The 25,727-nt window shown below is 33.8% G+C and overlaps 2 protein-coding genes across 2 annotated transcripts in view; one reads left to right on the forward strand and one right to left on the reverse strand.

The window, feature by feature from the left end:
• LOC138331435 (acetyl-CoA carboxylase-like) overlaps positions 1–24,189 on the reverse strand; it is a 62,475-nt gene extending 38,286 nt beyond the window's left edge. The window contains 11 exon segments of the mRNA XM_069279052.1: positions 7,835–8,055; positions 8,482–8,580; positions 8,982–9,063; positions 9,535–9,644; positions 9,895–9,970; positions 9,972–10,049; positions 10,293–10,422; positions 15,242–15,298; positions 18,161–18,229; positions 20,701–20,958; positions 23,771–24,189. Of these exon segments, the coding sequence (XP_069135153.1) occupies positions 7,835–8,055; positions 8,482–8,580; positions 8,982–9,063; positions 9,535–9,644; positions 9,895–9,970; positions 9,972–10,049; positions 10,293–10,422; positions 15,242–15,298; positions 18,161–18,229; positions 20,701–20,921 (1,143 nt within the window). The 5' untranslated portion in view covers positions 20,922–20,958; positions 23,771–24,189.
• LOC138331429 (protein artichoke-like) lies at positions 73–6,724 on the forward strand. Its single transcript, XM_069279038.1, has one exon. It carries the CDS (start codon positions 192–194, stop codon positions 3,522–3,524), a length of 3,333 nt encoding a protein of 1,110 aa, XP_069135139.1. The 5' UTR covers positions 73–191; the 3' UTR covers positions 3,525–6,724.
• Positions 24,190–25,727: the final 1,538 nt, after the last annotated feature.

A 25,727-nucleotide genomic window follows, 5' to 3' on the forward strand; every position in this document is an offset into this window, starting at 1 on the left:
CATGTCTTGTTCTTATTTATTTTTTTTTTTTTTTTTATCAACTGCTAGCTATTCTCATATATCCTTGACATTTTGATGGGCCGTTAATAGGCATACTAGACTACTTTATACAGGTAATCTAAACACGCACAAGAACATTTGAATACATTCAACACACAGTGCAGATGTAAGAATTGGTGATTTGGTGAGAAATGGAATATTCAAGTTTCCTTTCTGTTTTGATCCTCTTCGTGTTGTCAATGCCTACTGTTGACATGGGATGTTTTAAATATGCTGGAGGTGTAACCTGTTATCAGGACCAGACCAATGTTATACCAAGATTTCCAACTTTCCTACAGAACAACATAACACTCAGTCATGTGAAATTTACTGGCAAGTGGATGATGACAAACTTGAACAAAACATTGTTAACTGGTATACCATCCAAAGTGGAACAATTCAATCTTAAGAACATTGGATTACAGAACCTGTCTTGTGACACATTTGTCAACTTTAGACTGAAACTGAGGATTTTGAACCTGGATGACAACAAGCTGACTCATTTCCCTGCATGCTCGGTAAAAAATCTGTATCGCCTTAGAGAACTGACTTTGACCAAAAACTTTATAACCTTTATTCCTGAATACAGTTTACCCGAAAACTTAGAAAATCTGGATGTTTCATACAACCAAATTTACACTCTAAGTTCTGCAATGTCTACTCATCCATATGGAATATTAAGACTGATAAGTCTAAAAACTTTCAATGTTAGCAGAAATAATCTAAATAGGATAAACTACGAACTTCAACAGTTTTACAGATTGGAAAATCTTGACATGAGTGGGAATCAATTGGAATATATCCATCTGAGGTCCTTCGTATCTTCAGGAATATTCCTTTTGGACATAAATCTGTCACAAAACCAACTGAAGAATGACATTTGGCTGGCTTTAGAACCATTACAACGGGTGCAAAATCTCAACCTGTCACATAACCAGATAGATCATGTCGACGGTAATATGCTGTCTAGTTTACAAAGGTTACAGAACTTTGATATTTCATACAACATGGTGACTGAGGTAGAACAAATGTTTGGTCCTCGACACAATGTACAAGGCCTGTATTTCCATCATAACCAGATCATGAAGGTTAGTCGGGATATGCTCGCTAAAGGAACAATGTTCATGCACTTATTTGAACTTGACTTGTCCTTCAATCTCCTCGTCAGTGTAGATATGACCATCCTAGATTGCTTAAACTGTACATTTTCCATTCATCATAATAAAGTCAACTCAATGTACCTGTCATCCAACCAAAACAGCATGTTTAGACTGATCGACATCTCCTACAATAACTTGGAAGCAGTACCTCCAAACCTACCACCATGGACAAACTTCAATGGATCCCATAATCCATTTTCTACGACGAGTGTTATGGATTTACTCATTCGTTTACCACACCCGGCTGTGAATGAAGTTCTGTTAAAAAACACGACCTTTTTGTGTAAACAAACCTACATCCCACCGATTCTCATTTCCTCTAACATGACACTGGACCTGGCAGACAACTGTGTTTCCACTGAATTCCTGTGTTACCTGCGATCCAACATGTCAAGTCCATACACAGTAAGTGTCAATATCTCTCTGGACAGGAATGGATTGGAAAGCATACTGGAATGTCCACTCAATGTAACTGTTTTGAAGCTGTCTTTGAAGGGAAACCAGATCAGTTTTCTGAATGAATCTTTTATCCTACAGGAAATGCCTCATCTTGAATACTTAGATATAGCAGAAAACAATATGCATTTGCTAATTGTTCGTTCTCTTATAACTGAACACAGACATTTGTTATATTTGAATTTATCTTTAAACAATGTACTGGAACTCCCAACCATAGAGATATCTATAAATGCTTTACATCCTTATTTAAGGAAACCAACATTTTTAGATTTTTCCTCTTGTAACATTTCCAAGGGAAATACTTTTGAATATATTGACATTTTTTTTTCACGTTTGGAAACAGGTGTAGACATTAGCAACAACAGTTTAACACAAGCGATTCCACTGAAGTTTATAAAAACTCATAATGCTTTTACCTACAGCTATCATTCCACCTTCTATCTAATATCATCAGATAATCAAATGGAGTCTATTAAAGAAATTATTAGTTTTGGTACGAGAAGATTTGCCTATTCAAAATTTGTTTTTGATTTTAGTAGGAATAAAATCAGCAGAATTTCACATTTAATTAATTGTCCTTCCATAAGAACCAATTTCAGACTTATGAGAATTGTACTAAATGTAACCAAAAACCTACTCCAAGAATTTCCGAATTGTGGCTCCCTTGGAGACATTAGTTATTGCCTTCCATATGGGTATTTCTTTTTAGATTTCTCCTATAATTTCCTGCAATCCTTACCAACAAAAGAAGACTGTATACTGGACAGAGTTACAATGCTAAACATAAGTCACAACAACTTAACTGAGATATCAGAACCAATTGCCAATTCCACCGCCCTACTTTACCTGATAATGGCTAACAACAGGATCTCCACCATATCACCTGATGCTTTTATTGGCCTTCCTCAAATCAGGGAGCTGGACATGAGTTTCAATCGCCTGACAGTTTTCCCAGAAAGCATTAAAATTCTTTCCAAATTGCAAAAATTAAAATTGGATGGTAATCATATCTTGACCATATCCAATGATTATAGTTCTTCCATTTGGCCTGCTCTGTCTGAGGTCAACTTCCATGGTAACCCTCTTGTTTGTTCCTGTTCTGTTGCCTGGCTGAGAAACTACACATTCACCACAGATTTAGGACAGTGTAGGTATCCAGCTGAGGTAGAGGGCACTGCCGTGACATGTCTAGCAATCCCATCTTGTGACAAAAGTGAAAATGTCTATTCATCAAAGAAAAACATACAGGCATGCAGAACAGGGTTAAGGCTTACCAACAAAGTTAACAACCTGGAATGGGATCTTTCTTCAGCTCGAGTACAATCAACATCAAAAACCCAGGCAAGTGTTGAAGTTTTTAGGGATGGTCAGCGAGTAGACATTTTTCTATCACTAGGTAGCGATACAAAGATACCTCTGAAAGACAGTTACAAAATAGGAGATCAAATATGTCTGACTTTGTCAGACAAAACCTGGGTTAGTAATATCACAGAATGCCTGGTGCTTAGTCCAAGAGAGGCTCAAACAGAGGATCAAACAGAGGATCAAACAACAGTACCCCTAGTAACATCAGACCAAAAGTTTCAGGTGGAAACTCCAACTCAGCACACCGTTTACATTGGAGTCATTGTTGCTCTTGCCGTACTTCTGGTAACTGCTATATGTATACCAGTTGGTATCTACATTGTGTGTAAGAGACGTCAAATAGTTACGGATCAGAGGGAAACAGTACCCAGCATTTCAGGACACGATAACACAGTGTATGAAAACTGTGCTGTAGGTGAGACATCATTTAGTACTGCAGTAGGGAGTACAGAAGACAAACATTTCTATGACACCCTCAAAACCTCTGTATATGAAAACTAGTTTACTCACCAGTTACAAATATCTATGAACCACGAATGTGCGTTACTTGGCATCAGCGACCAATCTGAAATTGTTTATTTTATCTGAAAGTTCTTGCAGTGAAGATAGTTCTAATTATCAATATTTGATGTAAAACAATGTAATGGGTAAACTTTTTAGGATTCCTCAAATGCATCAGAATTCACTTTAAAGTTTTTTTGTTTGTTTTTTTTTTTTTCAAATTTGTATCAAAATTCACTTTAAAGTTCTTTTATACATTCTCATGCAAAATACATTATATACAATCATGCTTAAGGGAATATATACAACAAGGCATTTTATTTAAATGCAGCCACCTGTGAACTTGAAAATCAGATAGCACTTGATGAAATATGTCACCAGAGAATCCAGTCAGCCAATGTCACCAGAAAATCCAGTCAGCCACTTTGGACATTATACTTAAAGTGTCAAAGATAGAATTTAAGAACAATTTGATAAAATACATAAATTAAAATACATTTGTAAGTCCAATACATGTACCACTATACAGTCAAACCTGCTCTAACGACCGCCTGTCTATAACGACCGGTTTTTAGACTCCCCGTGCATTTTTACTATATAGTGGCACTCTGCATAACGACCACCTGTCTAATGCGGCTAGCGACCGGTCATTTAAGCCCTGTCAAAGTTGTCTAACGACCGGTCGCTGAGATCGACTTTTCGAGTACCGAGTACAGTGTGTGTGAAGCAGCGTCCCTTTGACCTACTTCCGGTAATTAACTCCCTTAGTAAGCAAATGGCAGCCATTACTGAAGCCCAAGCTATGAATTGTTTATACAGGACTGTATGGTTTATAACCTAGCGGTCGTAACATTTGAGGTACAAATATGTTTGCCGACTTGAAGATGGAAGTTTTAACGACCGTTTATGCCTATCAAAGACTGAAATTATGTTTGGTCGCGAATGCCATGTGCATGAAAAGATCACTTGTAAAGCGTGATTTTGAAGCCAATACGGATGATACGGTAGGCAAAATAAAACATGCCGATTTATTCAATGTGTTCCGTTATTCATTGTCGATATTTAGCATTGTAACAATACTAAGAAATGACCTGTACTTAACCTTTTTCAAATTAGGCCTATAAATTTACGTTTGATTTCTTCACAATTAACGTTATAGAGTCGGATTATCGCCCGATGCAACCCGGGTATTCTCGATGTGTTTATCAATAAAATACGGTCCCATTACTTGGTAGAAATGCTACTGAAAGTTAATATGTGTACCTGCATTGTGATTTCAATAGTTTTGAAGCTATATATTGTGAGAAAACGCCTCCAAATCTATCTTTCATGTCCCGAGATTCATCCGTCAAAACTGGTTACACGGCAACATTACATACGACTTGCCAGCGAGAAAGTGTTGTACAAAATATTACACGCATACGTTGTCGGAAATTAATCTTGCACAGATAATTCCAGGCCATGTCAAGTCAGTAATTAGGTAATTGTTATGTTTATAGCTGAAAAAATCTACAACTAGTGTGTATCAAAACGAGTTGATTTTGTTATGATCGAAATTCCGATTGCATTTGAAGGCCCCATCCAAACAATAAAAAGTAAAATGAACACAAATTACAGAAAAATATTGATACAATTAGTTCTTAAATAATGCATGGTAATATATATATAAATATCCAATAGCAGGTCTGTTTTGCATTTAAAAAAATGTTTTATTTACTGGCTCGCTGGTTGGCAGAAAGCCCCACCTGTCTATAAAGGCAACCTGTCTAAAGTGACCTTTTTCTGTCTCCCCTTCAGTGGTCGTTATAGAAAGGTTTGACTGTATTCAAAATTGTCTATATACATGGACTGCTCTAGAGGAGATCGACTTAAAATTGTCATTATAGATGCAGACTTGCCTTTATGTAGAGATTTTTGTGCTAATTAACCAGTTAGTTCAATGTAGGTCAAATACACATAATGCACTTGCTATTGTGTATAAACAGATTTATTTCTATGCAGAATTTTTATTCAGTACATTTTTTAGAAGTTGTTTTTGTTTGAACACAACAAAGAAATCTGATCATGAACATATGATATAGTTTGAGTTTAATATCATTTATGAAAATTAATATCTAGGTAATATATCATAGTATTATCACAATGAACACAAAATTACATGACATAGTCATTGGTACATTTTTATATATCATATTTATCATATATGTATGTATACACTAGTTCATGTGCTTTGTGATTTTTAAATAGATATATATACGTATGTATAGGCATAACCATTGTAGAACCAGAAATATTAGTTCCAGAATTTTTTTTTCATCTGAACAAGTAGTAGTCTATGTGATTTTGATTTTTTGGCCATTTCATTAATAAATTTTCCCATACCATGCATGTTTATTTAGCCTTTCTGTCCCAATTGTGGGTAAACAAAATTGTCTTTCATCTATATTATATCATTTTATGCCTAGTTCATCTTTAGCAATAAATACTTGCTCGTTACCATATTTCACAGCAAATAAGACATTCCAGAGGGGAAATAAAGGCAAAAGTGGTCTGGGTACTCTATTAGGCAATCATCTTGGATTTTCTATCATCTGTCATTGTTGCAATAGTCGTCAGTCAGACAGTGTTCTAGCATTGATAAGGCCAAAAAAAATAATATGTCTGTTTAGGGTTACCCAACCGACCCTAATTTTTTACCCCCGATCCTAATTTTTTTTCTCCACCTTTCTAGGATTTTTTTTTTTTTTAAAGTTGGGATTTCCACCTCAGACTCCGGTTACAGCCATTATTTTAGAGTGAAAGACACACTAAAAAAAAAACCCAAAACATCCCAACCTACCGACCCTATTTTTTTTGCCAATGTAACCCTAAACAGACATCTTTTTTTTTGGCCTAATAATAAAAAACAACACAGTATTTATAATAATAAACAACAAAGTATTTATCAACAGATTCAATACTATCTCGTCATTATATATACACCAGTCTTTATTATTCAGAATTTCTTCTTTTTTTCCCCTTTTTTTCTAGTAAATTTTGTTCATAATACTGCATAACAGATTTTCATACAAGAGCCGAAATAACATATGGATATTTTAATTACATATCAAACATTATTTTGTTATTAAATAGTTTCAGTATAGCTTTATCAGGTTACAGCCCTTGGGCATTTTTATAACTGCTTTTATTATTGATGTATATTCAGATTAATAGTATGTACTATGAACATTTATCAATAAATAAAAATTGTTTATTCTCAACCATTTTTTGTTTGTTGTGATCTATACAAGTTCACCATGGTCCAAAGTTATTTACTGTGTTAAGTTTTTTTCATGATTATAAAATTCCATTAAAAAATGGTTTGATTTGGTCAGTGTTTATTTTTGTTCTATGTCTTACTAAAACCTGGGGTCATTTAATGCATTGCCTGCATTTGGAGATGTATCAAATCCAGAGTATCCATAGAAATACCTAGCAACTGCCAACATTGCTTACTTGCAACCCAGATGTAAAGGGCTAGTGACAATTTGTCATGACATGAGATCCTTAAAGCTATTACTAAAGTTTCTCGTATAAAGATAATTCAATTATGAAAAAGTTTTCCTTGGGCAATGACAAATTATGCCATTAAGTTCCATATCAGGAATTGCAAAACTTGACTTTTATCTTTGATCAGTTAATGCCTTGCATATGATAAACTTATCACAAAATGTTTGTAAGTTAGATACAAAACTTTTTTTCCATTTTTTTCTTCTTGTTGTTGAAATCAAAGATGGCCAAGAATTACATAACAGACCTAGATGGCATGGGAAATCATCCTACCAAATTTGGGAATAATACTCCACTTCCTTCCGTCATAATTGTACAAAACATGAACAGACAGAGGGACTGACAGACAAACGTTGTTAGGGCACCCGCATCCAAATGCAGAGCTTTAACTAGTGTCCATGGTAGGCAGTTGGAGAAATATTTCTTCTGCACTCTTTAAGAAATGACAGTGCCAAATTTCAAGTAATTCTGCCCGTTATATATAATTAGTATTTATTTTTAACACATTTTCCAAGCTAATTCCTGCGTATAAGTATGCAAAAACACCTAAACCATCTATACACAGTGTATTGAGACATTAAAAACAAAATGAGTGCAAGTTGTGACAGAAGTTTATGTATTATTGAGGATAAATGGGCATTTTGTGGCACCATAATGTATCAGGAATAAGGAATAAAAGAGATAAATATAGTCTAATATTCATGAGAGAAAATAAGGATATAAACACTTACAGCCATCCCAACCTTACAACACTAACTCACCTGTCTGAACAGGTTAGAGAAGCTAGCAGCATTGTCGGCCCTCCTGATACCTTTACCGCCTCCTCCCTCCGACGCCTTGATCATGACCGGAAAGCCGATGGCCTCAGCCGCTGCCATTCCTTCGTCCACATCCTCCACACAACCCTTCTTGTAGATATCCTGTGGTACGGAGATCACTTTGTTCTGGGCCTGGTCACTCTCTGACCAGCTAACGGTCAAATCTGTGTATAGTCATATAAACCTCATTATAATGCAAGTATATTGTTTACCCAAAGTCTGCAGATCCATGATAAAACATGATAAAATCAAGTGTATATGTACTTGAATATTCATTAAAATGTTTTGACAGACTTAATACTGAACATGGTATTTGAGTTTGATTTATGGAGGTTCAACTGTAGATGGTAAAAGTGTAGATACTTACTATAGCTATATAGATCACCTCATTAACTATAGTCATAATGGTGGTAGACCTTTAAACAATATGACATGTGACAAAGCTTATAAACAGGAGAGTCATAAAAGTGATGGAATTCAATATCTACTGCATAGATAAGTAATGCACATTCCTAGAATATTTTTCTAAAACATTTTATTTGAGTGTGTTACGTAACTAACGAGAACATGTTACAATGTATGACACTTACTTTTGCCACTCCAGGGTAAGGTAGGTACACCAGCTGTCTGGGCCACTATAGAGGAGGCTATCTTGTCTCCTAGGGCCCACATGGCATGCTCAGGGGGACCTGGGAACCAATCAAATCAAAGTATTAAATAATGACAAAGAATCTCAGACATTTAACCATGTTTTTGTCTGTATAAGGCTTGTTCAATAAATTGAAATTTCTGGATATTTTTCTATCAAATGTTAGGGTAATTGTTTTTCTTTTACCTCTACAAAGACAGAACTCTGCATTAAGAATAATCAGTTTTCTTTTCATACATAAAAAAACAATCTAAGAAAATAGCAATATCTATTTAATTTATTGTCAGCACTTTCACATCTAAGTTTACAAAATTAATTTCAAAATCTAATATTGTTTCAAATCATAAAATTAACATTAATTTTGAAAATAAAACACAAAAAGTTTGACTTTAGATCATTATGCATTGAAAACTTTAAATAACATGTCTTTGAAAACTTTACCTATGAATGTGATGCCATTTTTGTGGAGGAGTTCTGGGAGTTTTGGATTCTCTGAGGCATGACCCCAGCCTGCCCATACTGCCTGTAACACAGAGTAAATATACTTTACATACCTTTACAGCACATGGCAATGCATAGGCTGAAATATTACCTAGAAGCAAATAATGTCAAATATTTACAGACTGTGCATTATTTCCAGTATTTTGCCCTCCCGTGGACCTTCATATCCTTTTGCAAGCGTACCATCAATATTTTTCAGAGGAAAAAACGTGAATTTCACTCACAAAATAATGATGTAATGACCTACAACTTCCCACAAGGGAGGTAACTCTGTAATATGAAGAGATATGTAATAATGTATGTGTCTCTTATTTCTTTCTGTGTACCTCACATATGGGAGTAATCATTTCTGGTCAAGTTGGAATAATTTTTTTATAAATAAGATAAACACAAAGCTTTTCATCTTTTACCATTGTTTTGCTTACAGTAGTCAAAACATCATCAGGCAGGCAGTATGATGAGATCATGATAGCCTGATAGCTTTGTGACCTACCTGTGATTTTGTCCGTTTGGCGATATCCAGGATGACATCCACGTTAGCGTAGTTATTGTTGTTGGTACCACCTGGTACAGGTACATACTGGTCAGCCATCCTGATGTACTCTGGAAATAAATGAAACAGTTGTATGTTAGAATTTCTACAAGGCTGTGGACAGAAAGACTTAAGAGGCTTACCAAGGACCTTTAACACACTGAACAACTTGTTGTAAATATTAGTCCATTATCTCAATTAGCTCATTACTGTTCTGCAATGCTTGAGGAGCGTACATTACATCCTGAACTTTCATTCTAGTGAACATTTCTCGCACATAATTCCTAATTCACAAAATTACTTAATATTTATTTTACATACCTGCATTTGCTTTCAAGTCTTCTGGCGTAACCATGGCCACAAATCTGATGGCCTTTTCATTCCTGAACATCTCATAGCCCACCTCCTGACAGAGCCCACCTCCTGACAGAGCGCATACACTTGACTGCAGCAATTCCATTGTTAGCTATCAAGACCTGAAGTTATGAAACACATTTTTTGTTGTTCTTGCTGTTTGTTTGATGTTTTTACTTTTTGATCCACAATAGACATATGGTTGATTTCAGAAATAATTCTTCTTTAATTAATCTGACCTGACTGTTTTGTATTATATAAACAACAATTGAAAAACCAGTTAAGACACTTGGGTATTTAGTCCAAATGTTCTCATTTCTTAGAAATCAGATTTAGGTATTGATACGATTAGTGTCCTAGTATACCTTATTTATAACTCTGTTGCCTCCAAATCGTTTAACAAATTCCTCTGGAGTGGCTACACTGAAATCTTTTGGGTAGGAGATGGAACGGCGCCCTCTGGTGTCAAGGTTATCTGCCCCTGACATGGAATGTCTGAAACAAACATTTAAGAATTTAAAATTAGATACAGCTTCACTACTTGTTGAACTCTGTTTTTAGTAAATGCAGTTATCTACTCTCTTGAACAGTTTTTGATTGCTAGTACATTATTTATATGTAGGACATAGTATTCTTTAAAATGATTTATAATACTGTATTTGCCATAATTAGCACACACGGCACTTAAAATTGTAACAAAGGGGGTGCTTATTAGTAAACCAAAATGTATTCTAAATCTTTCTGTACTCATGACATATCTATCTGTTAGAGTAAACATACATATGCCTTCTAACCTATGAGACACATTATTAAGTCATGATTTACATGTAAAAGTCTCGCAAATTCATGTTATATGAGATACAATGTTGATGTTAGAGGCATCACATGTTGTAAAAAATCGTTAAATCCATGAGATTGGGACGGTGCATTTATACAGCTTCAACTCCTTCTGCAGGAAAGGGGAAGGGTGCTTATAAGGGGAGAGGTACTAATTACAGCAAATACAGTAAATCATGAAATTTCTTTTACAAAATTACAAAGGAATACGAAAATAACTGCATTACAATAAACAGATATATATTACCACAATGAATTTATCATGCAACAACTGGGCAATACAAAACTGAACATTACTTAATCAAAATATCAAATGAAAATTAGCTATGTACGACAAAATTAATATCATTTAAAACAATATCAAGATATAAATAAGAAGTACAGAACTAACCAAATACAATTTGTATTCAAAAGTTTATATTTATCATCATTGTTCAAATTTTTTGAAGATATAAGATGTCATATCTTTATTTATTTATTGACAGCAAATGATTATCAAAATCAGAATAAATAAGTGATAACCACAACAACAAAGCATTAGTCTAAAAGTAACTATCGAACAGTAATTACAATATTTTTTAAAACCACTTCAGGCATATCGTTGGTTAAATATCCAATAATAATGATGTTTTCATGAATATATTCATTGGCAATCTAAAATCTCTGCATAAACATTCATTAGCATTTTAAAGAAGTACAGCAAAATGTAAGCATTGTTTTAAAATATGAGAATCTTTCCAATTTATTATATTAATGTATGCGTCAATGTCTGACACAAGAGGTGGATATTTAATCAACAATTGCCTAGTGTAGTACTGTATCAGCAGCATGATAAGCATCTAAAGATAAAACAATGGAACAACAGTTTAAATATAACAAATAACTAATATTTAAAGCACAACATTGAATCCATGCATTTTGCCATTCCTGTCAGGCTAATGAACAAAAGCAGTAGAAGTATAGCTAGGCATAACAAAAGCATTATCAGATACTAAGGTATATTCTACCATCTATAAAATCAATACCGTTTTTTTAAGGTACGTAACATGAACTTTAGACAATGACTTAGGACTTTTTATTCATAGTAATATGAAAACTTAACCAAACAAAGCATATCTGGTATTATAAGCAGCTGTGGGTACATTTACAAAATCCGTTAGGTATCAATATACAATGGGTACCCTATGATAGTCCACATCATTCTATAAGTTGGCAGACATACAATATGTATATATGGATGAAGTACAAGGAGTTCCATACCTTACTTGATAAGTTCAGGGCCCTGTACTTTTTGCGCTGGGGAAACTAGTACATTTTTTCCTTGAAATATCTGTATACAGTAAGACCTGCCTTTAAAGACCACCCAAGGGACAAGAGAAAAGGGGTCTCTGTAGCCAAGTGGTCTTTTTACACATGTCAAATTATTTTATAGTATGGTTCCAAGATGGTGGTCTTAATATGCAGGTGGTCTTGATACATAGGTGTTTGCTATAGCTAGTTTTTTGCACAACAATGTATTTTAAAAGACTGTTTCCTTTAATTCATAAGAAATTGGGAAAATACATCAAAATTCCTCTATGGAAAAGGATTTTTTATCTGACCCCAATGCAAGTGCACCCAAAAGGTCACTGCAGTGCTTGTTGGATCATGATCATATACACAAAATAAATGCAATTCATTTAATTAAATTACAAATTCTGCCATCTAGGACAGGACCTACTAGTGCATATGAGCATGTGGTAGTGAATTTAAAAAAAAAAAATCTGCCACCAATCTGTAAACAAGTTCTAATAGGCTCAAACCCTATAACAAGATATTAATAATTAAAAGTCAATGCTAGCAGTATGACTTACAGCTTCATACATGGCAAAACTCTATCTGACACCAAACTACAAAGAATAATTTAGCATATTCCCAAGCAAATATTCAATGATTTTAATATCATTTGATAATAAACTTTTTTCCATAGACTCTCATTCACTGCTCAACAATTAAATCTACTCCGTCATTTATATTAACATGAATATTATAAGGAAAATAATCCTGTTCCACAAAATTCCTTTATTTTGTTGATTAAAACCTCTAGCTGCCAAGCTAAGTAATAAAAAATAGGAAAGCCCATAAAGTATGCTGTATATATAAGTATATTTGTATTCTATATTTGCTTTCTGCTATATAAGCCAAACTAACGATGGTAAACGTCACCTACATGAAGTGTGCCCTTATTTGATGACCTTTTATAAAGTTATCATTGAGCAAACAAGATAAGTTACGATTGATTAACTTATAATGCTAACCTGCTCTGTTGTACTATACCATTACAATGCATATTTTATATACTACACATTAAATATTTGGATAAAAAATTCTTGACTTTATCAAAATGCATATACATATATCATGCCATTTAAAACAAGATTACAACAGCTATATACACATGCCAATGCACATTTTACATCAATACGATCTTGAGATATGATCAGAACTTGTATGTGATGTGCTATATTGATATTTAAGGTATACATGCTTTCATGCATGAATAATATTTGTTTTATTACGTTTACAATTTAGAAAATTTGAATTTTACTTGATTGTCATTACTGATCAAGTTTTCACAGCTATATAGCATGATTCCATTAATTCTAAATCACTCTAATCTTTTAATTGTCATAATAGCAGTAACAGACTTAAAGGTAGGTTTCGCACAACCAAATAAATGTTTTTTTTTGTAAAATCCGATAAATGGAAGAAAAGGAGAAAAAGAAATATATGTATGATAAATGTCCAAAGGGAACCTACAAATGTAAGTTTAGAAAGATCCCTTCAGTATTTTCTGTGAAAAAGCAAATTGACAGACCACAAATGAAAGGCAATTTGAAAAACATCTGATAATGATGGACAAAAAAGGTCATATTATTAGTAGAACTAGAAGCAATCAGCAAATATTATTAACTAATTATATGTACAACTTTAATTAGTGTTATACACAGGATAATCTAAAACATACTTTCCTGGTGATGACATATAGTTCTTGGATCAGACCTTAAGGTTCATGTAAAGGCTTTAAATAGTGATATTTTGCAAGCCTATAACTCATTACTGTGCTGCAATTGAACAGAACTAATTTCATTAATTGTTGGTATATACCCTGGCTAACTGTCAGTCTTACTGTTGATATGTAATTTGTGAAGCTGCTTGTAAAATTCAGTAAAATATGAGAAAAATGTATATTTCTGGAGAAGACATAGAACTCGTGTGAATTGCATTGATGGAACCAAATAATCATGCCATCGTGTAAAGTTGTGAATATGCCAGGTACTCCAACAGTTTGTTTGGCAAAATCGGACCAGCAAATAGTGCAGGAGCCTATTGTAGTAAATGCAAATGGCTGCTATAAATGGCGGAGTCATCTCAATTGATACAAATGTTCTTATAGACACCATAAGGTACTCTGAACATGACAAGAAGACTCTTCACGAAAAAAATGGTTCAACCGATCTGTTTGGGGCGAAAATGCAAATTTCCGGAAAGAGCCTCAAAGTCCATATTTTAACCATTTTTTTCGTAAATAGTCTTCTTGTCATGTTCAGAGTACCTTATAGTGTATATAAGAGCACTTGTATCAATTAAAATGTCTTCTTATATGCTATATTTGTGATCCGCCATTTAAAGCAGCCATTTGCATTTACAACAATAGGCTCCTGCGTTATTTGCTGGTCCGATTTTGCCAAACAAACTGTTGGAGTACCTGGCATATTCACAACTGAACACGATGGCATGATTATTTGGTTCCATCAATGCAATTCACACGAGTTCTATGTCTTCTCCAGAAACATACATTTTTCTCTTATTCTACTGAAATTTACAAGCAGCTTCACAAATAACATATCCACAGTAAGACTGACAGTTAGCCAGGGTATATACAAACAATTAATGAAGTTAGTTTTGTTCAATTGCAGCACAGTAATGAGTTATAGGATTGCAAAATATCACTGGTTAAAGCCTTTACATGAACCTTAATGTATACACCTTAACTTAGGGCTCCAAACAGAGTTGGTTTTTTTTTTACAGTTGTATTTCATAATTTTTGGCAATATGACTACCAATAATGCTACTCATTTGAAAAGCCTTATTCAGAAAAATAACGAGTCCTGCATTTTGTAAAAAGTCTTTCCTAAGACAACGATTACAGCAACTATTCTAAGACTGAAAAACATACTTGTACAGAGTACATTTGTATATGAATAGATATGTGTAGAATTTCTCTGGGTTTTTTTTTAGTTGTAACATATCAGCTATGAAAGGAGAAGCCAGGACATATTGACTGTTAGATGCATTAAATCAATCAATCAATGTGCCATATAATTCAGTGTCATTCTGCCCCATGTATAGAGGGCGCCACTTAAAGCATGGAGGTCTAGCGTAAGTGCTAATGTACATCCAATGATCACAATATCAGTCTAATGTGAACCTGTACCTGTCCTTGACCTTTGGGGGTCGCGACCGCCAATATTCTTTCTCACCGCTACCTGCCCTATGTACAATCATAATACAAATCTATTGTTATCTCATGTTTATAACATGCCGTTCACATGGACATTTTTTCTTTACTACTTCATCTTAAGTTGAATGTAAAATATTCTTTTTCACATTTTTTTTATTACCTTGAATGAAGGTCAAGATCACGGTTAATACATGCTGATTTCACGTATTGATCAATATCTACACACATCTCTGTATAGTACGGGTAAGTGTCCTATAAATGTAAACATGAGATAAACGACATATTATCTGTGTTTATTTGTACTGAAGGTGTGATCTAATTATGATCATTGGTTTATCATGTACGGTAACATATACTGTAATCAGCATACTATCTACAAATCACCAGTACTTAAGCGTAAAGTATATGGAGAGATTTCCCTGGGCACTGCTAGTCAGAAATCAATTGTGACAAATTTTGTGCTATGTCATGATATTATTGTGCATATCATGATGAAATAAAAAGTCTGTCACAATTCCAATTGTTTTCGTTCATTTTTACCTTAAAACAGATCAGATATGATGAGACTTGGCTAACGAATCTGATATTATGTTGTATCAGTGCTAAAATGTCATTGAGGGCCATGCATGTTGTGGCCGAGTTGTTCCAACAGAATATAACCATTTTGGGTTAATTGTGAGTTTGAAACCCATGTGGGGTAGTTGCCAGGTAACGACTGCAGGTTGGGTGATTTTTATTGGGTTACTCTGGCTTTCCTCCATCTCCTAAATCTATCACATCTTAAATGACCCTGGTTACTTAAAAGGACATAATCATAACTAATCTAAAATTACATCATCATGTAGAGTTGTGACCTTGAGCTGACTCGGTGTAATGGTCTTTGTACCTATCACACTTGATCATATAACCCTGATATCATACAAACATTAACACTAGATAACAAACACATGTCTCTGTCCTCAAACCACCACATGACAATACCACACAAATTATGGCAATGTTACAATAAAATAAAGAGGCCAAAAGGGCCTTAACGGTCATCTGACTACCTTGGCAGTATTTAAATTAATTATATATGGTGTCACTTTGTCAGGACCATGTCAGGATCATTTTTAATTTCTTTTAACAAATTTTATTTCAAACAAGAGGCCCAAGGGCCTTAACATATAGGAAATTAATTAGATATAGTGTCATGGTAGCCATCTTCGATTTGGGATCAACCAGAGATGTAACAATACTTTGTCGGGACCATGTCAGGATCATTTCATGCAAGTTTCAGCCAAATCGCGCCGGTAGAACTTGAGAAGAAGTTCAAAATGTGTTTTCAAGATGGCGACTGTGTAGCCATCTTGGATTTCAGATCGACCCGAAAAATAACAACACTGTGTCGGGACCATGTCAGGATCATTTCATGCAAGTTTCAGCTAAATTGCACTGGTAGAACTTGAGAAGAAGTTCAAAATGTGTTTTCAAGATGGCAACTGTGCAGCCATCTTGGATTTCAGATCGACCCGAAAAATAACAACACTGTGTCGGGACCATGTCAGGATCATTTCATGCAAGTTTCAGCCAAATCGCACTGGTAGAACTTGAGAAGAAGTTCAAAATGTGTTTTCAAGATGGCGACTGTGGCGGCCATCTTGGATTTCAGATCGACCCGAAAAATAACAACAATGTGTCGGGACCATGTCAGGATCATTTCATGCAAGTTTCAGCCAAATCGCACTGGTAGAACTTGAGAAGAAGTTTCGGGTCAGATGACCTAAAAATTAGGCTACAACAATTTTATCTGATTTGCTCAGTCTTAAGATAATCCTACTGACAACGGCTTCAACTATGCTCTTTATTACAGCTAGAAATATCAGACATCAATGCCCCTGTTGCACCTATGAAATCATGACAGGATGGAATGTATATGTGGTGGGGCTCTGCATGTACAAGGCCGTATGTGATGGCTATGGAAAGCACAATATGCCCCCACCCCTACTTCTATCTTTGTTATAGGGCAAGAATATGAAAAAGATATCATACTTGTCAAGTCGTCAGATTTTATTAAAAATTGCTTCAGCAGTTTTGGAGAAGAAGTCGAAAATGTAAATTGTTTACGGACATACGACGCACGACGCACGACGGACGACGCACGACGCACGACGACGGACAAAAGGCGATTAGAATAGGTCACTTGAGACTTCGTCTCAGGTGACCTAAAAATACAATTCAATACAAGTTTTCTTTGATGACTGCATGCTATCTAATATGTATGTATTGATATTTATACTAATGGGCTTATAATAAATACAGCTTAATAATGGTCATAAACAAACATACATAACAAATCAGTTTTTGTAAAACCTTGGATTCCTGTCCATCAAAAGTAAATACAACTACGTGTAAACATACATCAAGAGTCAAATTGAGAGCTTGGGTCTTGTATTTGATAACTACTAACTGATCCAACTGCAAATCAAGTGGGCTTAAGTTCTGAGGACAAGAGTCTAACATCAGGACTAAATAACAAGTTTGAGGAAAATCCTTATTAATATGCGAGATATATGGTCAATTAAAGCAAGGTGATAAAGATGAAGACCTTCATCATCAGATGGTGAGCTAATAAAGTGACGATGAAACAAAAACAAAATGTTATTTTCTAAAAGTAAACCATGTGTTGTATGCAAATTGTACCAAATTGAATATAAAGAGCTGTACACACTAGCTTACTGTGCATTGACATTGAATTGCATTCTCTAAAGCATTTTTCAACATTACATCTCTGATGTTTCTCAAATACTTTGTCTTTTTCTTATTAATTGGTACTATTTACATACTATTGATTAATGAATTTATCAAGTATAACATTGATGAACACATCAAATCTTGAACACCTTATATTACCTGATGTTTACATCAACTATATCTGGATCAGGTAACTGATCAGACAAACTGCTATGGGGCTTACCATCCCTGAAAATGTGCCAGGCAACACCTTATAAAACATTAATACCTTATATACATAGTCAGTATATGGTTACTCTGGTCCTGATATCAGATTTAAACATTCTAACTAGATGTATAAACTTCTCAAGAGTTAATTAATGAAAACACTGAATTCCCTTTTAAAGATACATACTGAATAGTCGGTTATTTTCGTATGGATAATATTTTCGTGATTTCGCCAGACATTGCTATCATAATGAAAAGTTGACCCATGAAATATTAAAAAATGGTTCACTCCTATGTATCAGGAAAACAAAGTAATGAAAATTTTAAACTTTAAAAACCACCATAAATTGAGTAGCTATCATCACATGTTTATCACCATAATTAATTCTTCACCATCATTTTCATGAGATATCATATTGAACAAGCTAATTAGCACTAAAAATTTATAAATATCTTTCACTGATCTGCACTTAAACATTAATAACATATTCTAGGACAATTAAAGTTGCTACAACAGTATATCATTGCATATGCTCCCAGACAATGTATTATACCTATAACACTACATTAGGACAACTTAATAACTGGCAATTACATTCATGGTTATTTGTGTACAATAACCTTGCAGGCATATCATCACCTTAGTGTCCTCAGATACCTATAAATAATACTGACAGTCATTCTGATTTCCATAAGATATTGTATTAGTGGTTTTGTAAACATATTTCACAACTTGGACATATTTTCAACAATGTCAGAAGTTGCATTATGTACAGTGAAATTGAACTGGGTTGACCATCGTTGACCAGGTAGCTCAATTGGTAGAGCATCTGGTAAGTGTACCAAGGTCTCAGGTTCCTACCTCGGTCTGGAAGCTACATCTTCATGTGGATTAATTGAAAACTAGATTCCAAAAGTAGGAAATTAAGAGAAAATATCCAAAATATTTAACAAATAATGTAACAAATTTAGTATCAAAATCAAAGACTCTTGCCTGTAAGCCATTTATCTTTTTCGGTTTATATCAACAAAAAGAAGTTTTAAAAGACTCAATGAACGGACAACATATATATAGACCAATAGATTATGGATGACAATTAAACAGACAACAACTCATGGACAGAGCAATTGGAATATATATATATACATGTACATATAATCAGTGAATCACATAATGGTGATCTCACCTGTTATTTATAACTTAATACACAAACACAACCTGAATCTTTATCCTTCACTAAAGTTTTCTCTAACTCTAGACATATAACATTATCAAACCTACAATGTTGACCTCGCAGGTAATATATATATATATATATATATATATATATATATATATATATGTCCCTTTCTAACGGTATACACTTGATTAATACCTGTTAATTTTACCACCGTTATACATTCTGTGCTACATAGGTCACCCTCAGCAAAACATGCCAACCATAACGTTACATTAACACCACATTTTACAGGTATGTTCTCCTGTGTAAGGAGGTAAAAAGATCTCTCAGCTGATAATTCAAAACACTCATTAATTTGTGATGAATATTCATGAGATTAATATTCATAACACAGAAAAGTTATGATTAAATATATGACAAAAAGAGTCAATATTTACTGGCTTATACAAAAATATTAAGAGATTGATCTAAATGTCATATACTATACTCTAGATCTACAATAGTCAGAAAACACAACTTATAGCATGCTTAATGAAAATATTGGACACCACTTATAATTGGTACCTGTCTATTCTAATGTAATACTGTTCCTATGAATTAGTAGCTTTCTACCTACATAAGTCAGCATATACATCTGTCTATTTAGACAATTTCATTAGTATCTTTGTAAGCTTACACCTAAAGTAATGGTTATCCAATCCAACTCTTATACCATAACCTGTTTAACCTGACACATATTCCATCTTTTTCCGTATTAAAGAGTTAGCTTCCTTGCGGGTAGGTATTGATTGTTACATCATTTTTTTTACAAAAAGTATGACTTTACACTCTCAAACGCATGATGACACAATCAATACCTACCGACAAGGACAGATAACTCTAGTAAAATGCAAATACAGAATATGCCCAGCCATCAGAAAATTAAATAGAAACATTTCTAATATGAATTTTAAACTTATATATTTATGATTTGATTCCATTGGTATTTTATCATCTGAAATTAGCATGTTTTGTCTAAACAGACCCTTATATAAGAACCTGTCTAATCTGGCACTTGCACTTATTTAAATAATCTGACCTAACGGACCATCTATTATCTGATACACATTGACAGAGGCACTGATACAGTAAACCGGACAGTCGGTAGCATCACTGTGGATTAAACATGACATGTCTCTTAAGTCTTAAACACTTTTTAATAACAATTATTATTTACACCTGCCCTTTCTCTCATTAGAAATGATAATCAGACAATAAATTGAGTCCCTTTGCACACATGCAGAGAAAATATTCTGACAAATAAAGACTTACTTGAGTCTGGGGCTGATAGTGGGAGGGGCTTGTTCTGTGCTTGGCGATATCCCAGGAGATATAGCCCCTGGGGAAGGGGGTACATCCTTCTGATCGACTGATGATGATCCGTCGGTGGTAGACTGTTCTGATTGGAACTGTGATACACTATCCTCATCCACACTTTCCATACCAATGGTGAACTTCACACGAGATTTTGAGTTTCTCCTCTCTCCCGACATCTTTTTGATGTGTTATTTGGTTCCGTTACCTGCAAGACTTGAAATTGAAATTATACATAAATATATATAAATAATGGCATTGTTACTGTTAGATAACCCAAAAAAGGCAGGTGCCCAGTAACTCATTACCGGAATCTATACACAAACATGATAATTAAGACAGAATCAAAGTCAATAAGTGACTTCTGGGGCCACAGTGGCTGTATTTTTAAGGCGTTCTGCCATTCCACCATATTGCTACTAGCCCTCCACCTCTAGGTTGCAAGTTTGAAACCCACGCAAGGGAGTTGCCAGATACTAACTGCAGGAAAGTGGTTTTTCCCTGGATACTCCAGCTTTCCTTCTCCTCCTAAACTTGGCATGTTTTTTAATGACACTGCCTATCGGATATAAATCAAAATAAAGCATTTAAATCCAGATCGCATCTACAAGTGAAAATTTATTTTTATAGTTCCCTTAAAGCCTATAGGTGTAGCTAAAAAAATCTGTTATCATTATGCATATTTTCTGTCTTATTCACATGAATTAGATATTTCTCAATAATGTTCCATTATATGAATACAATATTTCAATTTGACATTGTATGACCCAAACAAAAATGCTTTCCCATGTAAATTTTGTGAATTTTTTTTCTTGTTGCTCCCACAATACTTGATCTGCCAATATGATTAAATGCTATCCTAGCTATATAGCTTGCTCTTGTATTTCTTTACACAAGATGCATCAATGTCACTCTCGCTGTCTTTAAGGGTCGTGACCTGATATTTCTTTGACCCATATGCATAAATGTGACAATACATATTCAGGTAAGACATTTTTATGACAGGTAAAAAAGTTGTCACTGTTATTATTGATGTTCACTGCAAGAGTGATTCATGTTGGTGAGCTTTTAATTTCAAATACAGTAATCATGCAGCAATGATAAACATATACTTTCTTTTCTTTCTTCTTTAGTGTACCTTAAAGCATCAATGCTCTGGATATGGTAACATATATAACATGTAATATTTTAAGAAACTGAAATTTCTAAATGAGAAAAGAAAATTTGTTTTTAATTCCTGAGTACTTCATATGAATTCATAGGAAGAGCACAAACAACCTTAATGAAAAGCAACAAAAAAGACACTTTATAATTCACTAATATAACTTAAAAGTAGCCACTTAGTTATAATGCAAACTACACAATTAATTTTCTGCTGAATTGAAGATACAACATTGATTCTGTATCATCTGGTAACATGAAATTCGCTAAGTGAATTTCCAGCTGCAATATTGCTAGTAAACTTGTAAAATCAATAATGATTTACGTTTATGCAAGCCTATTGTATTTTAGGCTTCACCAATACATCTATCAAAATAATAACAAACAAGTAAGAGTTTGTCTACAGTATAACAATGCTATTATCAATATATCAATTCCATGAAAGGAAATACGTAAAGAAAAAACATATCTTTGAAAACTGTAAACAAATCCAACATCTACCCCTGGAGTCCTATTAATTGCCGACTGTAAAATAAAAATGTTTAAAGGCCCACTACTTTTCCGCAGCAAAAATTTTATGTTTTTAAAAACATTAATAACATCAGAAAATATATATTGATGGCCTAAGATGAGGAAACAACAGCAAAAATATGCGAGATTTCCTGCGTAATACATATGTGCAGATATATAACAGCTGGATATTCATTTCGCTGTTATGCCTTCTGGCACAGTGATAGTCAACAACTAATGGGCTGTATTTTGGATGACCGTGGGAAACATAAAATGACCCGCGTAATGATCGAAAATTAACATTTTATTTATTTGAATTAAATTGTTCAAAAGGCGATGATAAGTGTAGCATTAATGATAAGTTCAGAACTTTTGCGACTCTATAAGATTATTGATCTTGTACATTACCATTTTGAAAATAAAAAGCTGTTTCAAAAAGGTAATGGGCCTTTAAACCTGGATGAAATGATATACCTACTTGGCTACTGATTATCCCAATGTTGCAGATATATAGGACTGTCCTACAGCCAACACAGAGAATGAATAAGACACCTACAGGAGGTGTATATCAATTATGAAACTGTAACTTCTGTAATGTAGGGCATTGTTTTGGTAAATGATGTCTTACTTTCTGTGACCCATAGATGTCAGAGAAATATAACGGTACATCTCAGACACAACTGTCAATCAACTGAGACAGGAGGCAATCTACCGTGCAATCAACCAGAACAGAGCATATTCTAGATATTTCTACTTTTGATGAGTGCCATTTCACATATATGCATATATATATATATATGCATATATATATTGTGGTCAAAGAAGTAATATCAACATATCCCGCATTACTGTTCGTATCCTATTATGTAATCGTGTTCATTTTGTTTGTCTTGATAAAGGGGCAGATTGCCTTGAAAATTTGACAATTTTGTTTTGTCCACACGGTTGGAATTACTTCCTTGTCCCATATATATATATACACAGATTGGATTCAATTAGTAATTAAAGTAATTTTTATACTATCTGTCATATAGCAATAGATATGGTTATAATTGGTGGTTATAGATGCATTTTTTTTATTTATATTTATTTTTAAAATAAAGATATTTTTCAATCAATTAAAGTGTTTTTGTTTTAATTTTGAATACTGCTTAGTGCTTAATTATATAGAATCAACCTTAATTTTGTTACCAAAATTGAGTCAATAAGTATGAATAGGTAAAAAATCAAAATGGTTCCATATCAAAGCACCCAATGATATTATTTAATATTAATTGTTTCATTTAGATAACTTTTCTTATGCTCATGTGCCAAATTATACATAACATCATTATATAAAAGCTATTCAATAAATTACCTGGTAATTCTGTTAATTCAAATGATACCAGAAGTTCTGCTGACCATCACAAGTAAACTATATCCATACAAGTGGTCATGATCACGTACAATTCAGCTACAGGTAAAGTATGGGTGCAAAGCCAATCAACTGTCCAGTTTCAGTCTCTGACAATCACAGGTAAAGTATAGGTACAAAGCCATCCACTGTCCAGTTTCAGTCTCTGACCATCACCGGTAAAGTATTGGTACAAAGCCAATCAACTTTCCAGTTTCAGTATCTGACCATCACAGGTAAAGTATATATCCAATGCCAATTGACTGTCCAGCTACTGCCTCTACATGTACTGACAATCACTGAAGTACACAACCATGGTAATAGACAGGACAGTATATCTGGCCAGTACAGGTAAATTATCTACAGGTATATATACATGTGTACCTAATAAGGGTCAAAGAAGTAATATCAACAGGATCTTCCAGATGACACAGGATCCAATCAAACGTAAGTCTGTTGGATACGAATTACTTCAAATGGTAAATATGGGACAAGGAAGTAATTCCAATCGTGTGGACAAAACAAAATTGTCAAATTTTCGAGGCGATCTGCCCCTTTATCAAGACAAACAAAACGAACACGATTATATAATATGATACAAACAGTAATGTGGGACCATGTATACCTAATAGCCAGACTACATGCCATAATTAATGGACCTATCATTACAATGGTATAAACTGATGTCCAGTGCACATGCACAGCCTTGACATATATCTATAACCTTACATGCAGATATATCTTTAATATCATACATGTCTGGTACTTTAAAATAACTTATGATAGAGAAGAAAAGATAATCCCTTATGATAAAATTAAACACACCTTGTCATTAAACTCTTAATTAACACAGAAATTAACTTAATTAGCAGGTGCCCAAAATAAAATTTCAGTTGATAATGTAGTTAAGCAGATGATTTGTAATATTTCATTTTAACAAACCTTATAGATAATTATGTGTAATATGGAAAGACTTTTAAGTTATCACATCAAACTAATGCAAGTTTCCCACATAAATCAAGTGTACACATTCACCAGATATCTGTCAAAACCACCCTGGATTACCACACTTGATTTTGGATTTTCTAATGTGTATATATATATATATATGCTCCAAAATTTGCATCAATAATAATTGACTAGTGCATGTGTGCACACAAGATGTTGTATAACATAAACAGTGAGCTAATTTTTTTAGGAATCTTTTTGAATTTTTCAAAATCAAAAGGTGTTTCGGTTAATTTAAAGATGTATACAAGTTCATACTTTTAATATTTAATTTCCGTAGCCAAAATGAAATCATCAAATAATATCCCTGCTAAATTGTATAAATAGTGTAAACAGATTAAATGTTAGTTATAATAAATATAAATATGTGTAAATATTCCATTATCCTAATGGGTTACTTAATTAGTACTTAGGTACATGTGCATGTATAGCAGCTATAGACTTAATTAAACTGCCCTGCAGACTTATAAGCAATCATGGGTCTAGATGAATTACATGTATAATAATTGCAAACAAATACCATTCTATACTATATGTGTGTATATCATGTACTACATCTCTATATATACATGTGCCTGTCATGCACAAAAACTGTAATTGGACCTCTTGTCATACAGTTACTTTGTCTAAGTGAATAAAAAATACCTTGAAATCAGTTTGGGCAGTCAGAAACCACATAAGTTCTAACTCAGTAAAAGCATTCATGTTAATTTCACCAATGTGTCCTGGGTTTGATTTCCTGTTAATATAACAACTTGAGGTTATTAACTTCATATTTTTTTTTTTTTAATCTTGCTTTTCAACACTGCTTTCTATAAATAGACTACATGTAGACTATTTCTATTAATGCATGGAATAACCAATATGTTTATTTAAGAGGTAATGCAAGACTGTGCGTCATATTAAGGTTTTT

The sequence above is a fragment of the Argopecten irradians genome, chromosome 1 (assembly GCF_041381155.1).
Source record: "Argopecten irradians isolate NY chromosome 1, Ai_NY, whole genome shotgun sequence".
NCBI classification, from domain to species: Eukaryota; Metazoa; Mollusca; class Bivalvia; order Pectinida; family Pectinidae; genus Argopecten; species Argopecten irradians.

Bases quoted from the DNA above. Each gene is read 5' to 3' on its own strand.
- LOC138331429 (XM_069279038.1), top strand. From the start codon at position 192: ATGGAATATTCAAGTTTCCTTTCTGTTTTGATCCTCTTCGTGTTGTCA.